The sequence below is a fragment of the Prunus mume genome, linkage group LG4, assembly GCF_029339155.1.
Source record: "Prunus mume cultivar Tortuosa linkage group LG4, ASM2933915v1, whole genome shotgun sequence".
In the NCBI taxonomy this organism is placed as follows: domain Eukaryota; kingdom Viridiplantae; phylum Streptophyta; class Magnoliopsida; order Rosales; family Rosaceae; genus Prunus; species Prunus mume.
This window is the reverse complement of record NC_142701.1, coordinates 19,040,125-19,048,092: the sequence shown is the minus strand read 5'-3', so window position 1 is coordinate 19,048,092 and position 7,968 is coordinate 19,040,125. Positions and strand designations below refer to the sequence as shown.

Genomic DNA, 7,968 nt, shown 5'->3' with positions numbered 1-7,968 from the left:
TATATATTTTTTTAAAAGGACCCGCCTAGCTGTCAGAAATAGTATAGCCTCGCGGCTATACAGGTCTAGCGCTATACTATATTTTGAAATAAACATTTACAAAATAAAGTATAGCCAGTCGGGAATACGATTTTTAAAACAATTTAAAAACCCACGTATAGCCGCACGGCTATAATAGTTTAAAAAACAAAAAACCTAGAGAACAGGCTCCCACGCATAAAAACCGTATAGCCGCTTGGCTACACTGTTTTTTTTTTTTAAAGGACGGCTATACTATATTTTAAAATAAACATTTACAAAACCAAGTATAGCCGACCGGCTATGCTATTTTTAAAAAATAGAAAAACCTCGGTATAGCCGCTCGGCTATACTATCCCACCTTAAGTTCAAAATTTTAAACACAAATATCTCATTGTAAAATAACTTCTGGTCGCCGTCAAGCTTGCCAAGGTGCCCATCAAGTCTCTTCTCCTCATTTGTGACTTCAAATCTGAAATTGCGAATCAAGTCAATCGGCCCAAGTAGCTAATCAACCATTTGCTTTGAATCCTCTAAAAGTGGACGATGAAATAGTTTGTTTTAGAAGATTATATGGATTATGTTAGGGAAGAAAGGCAAATCCCATGACACTAATTAGTGGAGAGACAACACAAAACCTTTGATTAAAGAATATAAGGATTTGCAGAGAAATAAGAAAAAGAGCACCTAAACCTAATAAAGAGAAATCATTAATATCCAATGGACATGCACTTTTTTTATTCACAACAAAATTAAATTAAATAAAAAACGGATTAAGATAATGATTATGGAGAGCACATCTGCATCATATATATCGATCAAGATTTCACATGCATGAACATTAAATAGCACAAGTATCATACAGAATTCAAAGCTTCCCGAACCAAGCTAACAACCAACCCTTGGTCTCTCGGCCTTCCTTAAATAGTTTCCACAATCACATGTGGTCATGTTTGGTGACTAGAATTGGATTGGAAAGGATAAGTATTCTTCATTCTCACTAGTGTTTAGAGTTTGTATGGTGACTCCCAAGTCTTGAGTTCAAGGTCAAGAGATTGGAGTAATGAGATTATGTATCCCACGTTATTTTTTCGTGAGATAAACTATCATACAAAAATACACATAATATGATTATGATGAAATTATCTTCTATCATATCCACATTCATTTTTTACCACCAAGCATGAAATTGAATTAAAATAATCCAATCTCACTACTTATCCTACCCATCAAACAAGGCCTATGAACTGTTGACACTCACAACATTAAAAATCAGCTGAAACCTCGAGAAAATGCTTCTCAAAGTCGTCTTGGTAAATAGAAGAACCCAAATCCATTAACAATTTGATAATATTTATCATCAAGCCTCTGTCAATTACTTCGTCACTCCTTTATCTATGCACAAGCTCAACAAGTGTATCCAAAAGCCTAGCCTGAGTTTCCTCCACAGGTTCAACACAAGCAATATGAAACAAGGGGTTTTGTGAATAACAATATTTCCAAGGGCAATAATGGTAATTCAGATACCAACTAAACTAAAACAACTGGAAATTCTGTTCAAATTTGGGTTTTTTTTTTGGGGGTTTTTATAGAATTAATTTGGTTTTGAGTTTATTTATGGTACAAGTAGTCTATTGCAAAATGCAAAGACTTGAGATTTCCATGAAAATGTTGCACCTCACAGCCCCCAATAGATCCCATAAATTTCAAGTCAGCCCAAAACTACCGCACTGGGTTTACCGAGTCTTATAATTTTGTTTTAATTTGTTGTCTCTGAGATTTAGGTTACATTATACGTATATTATACCGTACGTACATAGTCTATTATATCTGTACTGTCCGTACTATCATGCAAATTTTGCTTCCTGGAAGGCACCAATGCATGAATGAAACATGTTCGGTCTTCTGCCTCTTCTTCTTCTCTCATTGAGATGTGACTCGTGAGCACATGCTATTATTATAAATACATGGTTGCTCTTCAGTCTTCAACACCACTTCCCACAAAAGCATGCACTTACTCAAAATGAAAGAGGCTGTAGTTGAGAGTTGCAGGAAGCTGAACCTATTCATTGTATTCAAAGCCCAAAACCTTTCACCCCTTTTAGCATATGGCTCTCTCAAATCTCTCCAACACTCCATTGCTCTGTTTAAAAGTCGTATGTGAGAATTGGAGGGGACTAAACAAATTACAACATCTCTATCTCGATGAGAAACTCCTAATTTGTTTAGTTTCCTCCAATATCTCATATCCGACATCTAAACTAAAAATTATTCTCGGTTATTACTCCATTTAAAAGTCGTAAGTGAGAGTTGGAGGAAGCTAAACAAATTAAACTCTCAATCTCAATGTGAAATTTTTAATTTGTTTAATTTCCTCCAATATCTCATTTCCGGTATCTAAACTGAAAATTACTGGTTATTTCTCAATTTAATAGTCGTATATGAGTGTTAGAGGGTACTAAACAAATCAGCATCATATTAGTGACTACAATTTGTTTGGTTTCCTCCAACATCTCACGTCCGACTCATGAAGTTTACTTCCACCCGTTAAGCTCTTGATAAATCCTAAACTCCGGTGTTCGTCTCTCTGGTGTTCAATTGTTGTCTCAGTTTGTTCAGTTTTTGCTGAGATTATTCTTTAGTTGGATCAGTTTCTTTTTCGGGAATGAAATAAAAAATAAAAAAATCGTTGGTGGAATTACCAGGCTTCAACTAAGAATACTTGCAAAAAGATATATTCTGATTTTTTAAAGAGAAATGAAACTGGTTCAGCTAACAATAATTGCAAAAGCGGAACAAATTGAAAGAACACCAGAAGCCTCAGACCACAGCTGAAACCCTGGGAAAGAGAGAAACATATTTGAAAACCCTCACCCTCACGAGATCAAAGCAAACTCTACACACAATTTTGGGTCCCCAAGAATCATTGGTCGACAAAGGAATTGAAGAAAGTGGTATTGACATTATAACATAGGGAAAAATGAAGCCTGTACAAAAATTGGAAAGAATTACATACTGTTGACATGGAGGATTCACAACATTGTTAAATACTTGCCTTGCTTTGGATGGATCCTTCAAACTGTTTTACTTTGTCAATTAATCGAAGTAGGATTTCACATAACGAAATTGGAATTAGGAAGAAAAAGTTTTCCACCTGGTTATAGCGATGAATAGTCTCCATCTGCGAGTTCATTTTTTCTCTGGTTTGTTTTAGAAGGCGACTACCTAACTTGGGCTGACAACGAAGGCTCTGCTACCCAGCATCAGCATGAAACGGTATTCTCCATGAAAGATTATATCAAAGATTTCACATGCACTTAGTTAACACGAACGTGTATCATAGAGAATTCAAAGCTGCACGAGCTAAGCTTAAAACAAACCTTAGAGGCTAACCCAAACATGCCACAAGGTCTGCGAGACGAAGCCATGGCAATAATTTTCACAAACCCAGCACAGGATGAGGGCAAATGGTATACTAGTGATCAAAATTAGATAGGAGGCAGAATATGATTACTTCCTATGATTTCCGCATTTCTATCCATCCGACTCAGAAAAGTTTAATAATAAACATGAGGGGAGATTAAACAACAAAGAGGCATTAATTGAACTTCATTCGAATCCACCCAGAGCCCGTAATGATCAAAGAACAACATTCCAACTAACCAAATGTAGGATAAATCATACAGGCTTGTGCCATGAGCAGCCATAACAAAATAAATCAAAACATACTGTTTCTTCAAGCAAGGTACCTGTACAATTTTCTATCTGTTTTATCCCTCTCCAAAAACTCCCGCTCAATGAGGGACTCGATTCGTTTCTTTATTACAACAGGGTTGGGCAAGAATCGCGCCTGCAGCTGTTTCGTGACCTCAGCAACAATATTATTGTGATCCAGTACCCGCCTTGACTTCATGATCCTCACAATTGCTGCCTCAATCTGGGGCTTCCTGTCTTCCTCTACTCTCTGCCTGGTTTCTTGATTTTCTGGTTCAGACTCCCTTTGCGCAACCACAGTACCTATCTTTACCTTGAAGAACTTGCTTGTGAACTTGTCATTAAAGAAGAAGGCATCGTCCTCAGCTATGTCCTTGCTCATTGGCTCCTTCCGAAGAACATTCTTCCCTTTAACACAGGCCAGAGATTGCAGACACCTCTTCAAGTCAGAGGCTGGAATCTCCGTAGCCTGCTCAATTTCCTTATAGGTCAACCGGTCAGTGTTGTTGAATAGCATCAGCACGCACATCTGGTACGTGGAAACATTCAGCTCATGCTTCTGGCCCTTTCCAAAAGTCGTTTTCAAGTCAGCTGTACCCATATTTGTTTGCCAGGACAATCTCCGCCCCGTATGGGTCCCGAGATAATAACTCTTGAACTTCTCACATACCCACAAAATTTCTGCTGGAAGGTTGCATGTGGCACTTGGCTGAGTAGGCCAGGAACCTGTTGTGAGGACCTGAACAGCTAGTGTTGGGCTATCACCTAACTGATGTCCAACGGCTGAATAGAATCCATGCATTGTATCCTGAGAGGTCTTCATATCAGTGAACATACCCTCCAATTTAGAAGTGAATTGATATCCACACTCTGTTTTGAGCTTAACAATAAGACTTCTTTCTGCATCATCAGAAACAGTTTTACCAGAAAGAAGCCTCTTTGCCAAGTGTTGTTTGTAATACTTTTCAAAAACATCTTTCTCTTGAAGGTAACGGAAAAGCATCATGACCTTGTCCAGTACAACTTCTACATCCTCCTCACTGACCCCTCTTAATCCTTTCCGAAGTTTGTCATCCACAAACAGAGAAATGAATTCAGGGGACCTGGCATTCAAATTAATGAAGTATTCAAAAGAAGAATTTAGAGCATTCTGGAATGTCTTGTCATTGTTAAATGCCAAATTGATAACTTTGTCATATTTGTCCTTCAAATCCAGGAGACGCTGCACGAAATCTACAGGATCCCTTAATCTTTCTGGGTCAGTAACTAGCTGTTTGCCAGTATCCCGGATGTAAGCAGTCATGACATCTCTGACTATCACAAGTCCGTTCTGCACCCTGCGAAACAAACTATACATTCTTCCCAAGTCATCATATTTGTCATCCACAAGCATATTAACTAAACCTGAGCTCTCCATATGAACTAGTCTGTTCATGTGACTTTCGATCATCTCCTTTTCCACCACATTTGTTATCTTAGCTTCACTTCTAGCATCCAAGTAATGGGACACTCTCTCCATTTCTTCCATTAAGCGTCTCTCAGCCTTCTTTAAATAGTTCCCACAGTCACATGACTCTATGAACTCTTGGGACTCACAACGGTAAAAATCAGCTGAAACCTCAAGAAAATGCTTCTCAAAGTCGTCTTGGTAAACAGAAGAACCCAAATCCATTAACATTTTTATAATATTCCTCATCAAGCCTCTGTTAATTACTTCGCCACTCCTTTCTCTATGCACAAGCTCAAGAAGTGTATCCAAAAGCCTAGCCTGGGTTTTGCTAGAGTGAATTACAACATCCCTCCACAGGTTCAACCCAAGCTCATGCACGGGGGTTTTGTGGGTGCTTGGGATAAAAGTCCTGTCCATGTACATCAATATGTCTCGAATCATCTGCAATGCCTTGTTATGATCTGCCCATTTCCTGTTCAGCTCTTCTAAAAACAACTCTCCCTGAGCAGCTTCAATTGATTTAGATATTTCTTTTAGATGATAAGTCATGGTTGTCACCAGACCAGCGTAGAGTTTCTCTCCAAATTTGTGCAGCACCATATTGTAGGCATTCCTGAATGTATGCAAATATTCTTAAACATCAGAAGCATAAAGTTTCCAGATGTGAAAGAAACAGTCTTGCACTGATGAGATATAACCAATTGAAAATGTTACTTATTCTAACTTTTTCTACCCACTTTTTTCCCCCAACCTATGTGACCCAAAGTATGCACACAACATCAAGGCATGCACCCAAAGTATGCACAGGATCATTCTAGAATCATGAAATACAAAACCCATTGTGACAACAAAAAACAGAAAGGAAAAACAGAAAAATGATAGGGAACTCACCCAAGTCAAAAAAGGAGCAAAATTAAAGTGCAGAAAGTAAAATGCGTGACAGATAACCATCAAATGAACAAGAAGGAAATAGAAGAGAGAATAGTAACATTCTCAAGCATGAATGAGCACAAATTGTAGAATAGAACAGATATCCTTGACCCCTCATGATCAACTGCCAAGATATCCTAGAAACCTTGTGATCAACTGTAAAGAATCGATATCCTAGAAAAATCAAAAATGAACTTTGGAACCAAATATGCCTACACTCTCCAAGATATTCCAACTCTTTAGACAGCCTAGAACCATGCACTTTCCTGCCATAAAAACCCACACTAAGCTCTCACCCTATCAATATGCAAGAAGACCATAAGGCCATCAGTTAGACTGAAATCAACATATAATCTGAAAAATGGATCAGCGAAAATAAAACAGATGAAAAAGCAATTTTGCACCCGGAAAGTAACTTAAGAGTAAGGGGATCAGACTGACACGAGTTACTGAAAACAGAGCCATCAAAATCTAATAATGCTCAAAAATAAAGTTATCCAACCATTTCCAACAGACCCAAACAAAAAGTGACCTTCGAGAATCCAAAATAGATCATACATACATATGCTAGGTGTACGCAAAAGTCACAAACCTATAAAGTTCTTCGAAGCTAAGCCCGCTAGCATTGTGATTGTAAATTTCGTGAATCGCATGCTCAAGGATCTTCCAGGTCTTCTCTGCGTACTTGGGATCAACCACGACCCGATGCTTAAAGGCCTCAATTTGGAAGTTCCTCTTCTTCTGAGCACTCATTTCACAAATTTAACTTATCGCAGGCCCTAAATACTCGATAAAACCGATCCTCGGTTTGAATCGAACCTGAAAGAAGCTTCGCAAACCCTCAATCCAAAACCAAAAAACCCGATTGAGATTGAATGGTTTGGGTTCGGTGAGAAAACCCTAGCGGTTGACCCGAATTTATAATACGATCGAACAAAATTAGAGCATGAGAAAGGGGTTTTGGAGTCCAAGGGGGTTTGAGATGAAGAAATATAATAAAATTAGGGTTTCGGAATGAAAAGGGGGATGAATCAGTGGAAATAAAGCATAAATTGGGGATGATGATACCGGAGAGGAAAGGAGAGAGAGAGAGATAAGAGAGAGAAAATGACGAATTAAAATATTGCACTTCTAAGAAGTTGTTTCATTATTTCATCTTTCTTTCTTTTTCTTCAGTACAACAACTCTTTTCTCCTTTACCCAAAATAATAATAATAATAATAAAACTCTTTTCTCGTCTTTAGGTCTCTTTTGATTTGAAAGCAAGCACACCGAGAGAGAGAGAGAGAGAGAGAGAGAGAGAGAGAAATATAAAGACCATTCAACCCCACTTCCCCTTCAGTCTAACCCTGCAAATGGATGGGCTCTTTTGAGAATCCAACTCTAGTAACGTGTACATGTGGGTCGCCGCCGCTCCATCGCCTCACCCACAGGAGCTAAAAATCTCCCTCTTAAAACACTATTTATCCTTCTACTTTTGTAAACGTATATTTTCCATTTGGATTTTTAGTTTACTTCTTGGTTTACATCACAATCACGAGAAAACACTACTATCAATTAACTAACAGCGAATATATAAATATATTCATACACAAATTATACACATTCTACCTAATTTCTTTACAAAACAGAAGAAAATAATGAGAATAACAAGTAGAGAGTCAGACGAAAAACACGAGTAGAGGAGTAGAGCATTTGCAATGGAGACAAAAGATGAGATAGCTTATATTGGGTCTGTTTGGATGAGGAAAAATAACTCGAAATTTAACTAAAAGTCGGGAATTTAATAGGAAAAATTGACAATTCCCTTGTTTGGTAACTTAAGTACTGAATTTATTAAATGACACTCGGAAAAA

The 7,968-nt window shown here is 37.8% G+C and overlaps 1 protein-coding gene across 1 annotated transcript; it reads right to left on the bottom strand.

Moving 5' to 3' along the window:
* Positions 1 to 3,598: 3,598 nt before the first annotated feature.
* LOC103330213 (cullin-3B-like) lies at positions 3,599 to 7,339 on the bottom strand. Its single transcript, XM_089050016.1, has 2 exons — positions 6,705 to 7,339; positions 3,599 to 5,795 (listed from the first exon to the last, which is right to left on the bottom strand). The coding sequence occupies exons 1-2, from the start codon at positions 6,863 to 6,865 to the stop codon at positions 3,755 to 3,757; spliced, it is 2,202 nt and encodes a 733-aa protein (XP_088906142.1). The 5' UTR covers positions 6,866 to 7,339; the 3' UTR covers positions 3,599 to 3,754.
* Between the last annotated feature and the right edge of the window lie 629 nt (positions 7,340 to 7,968).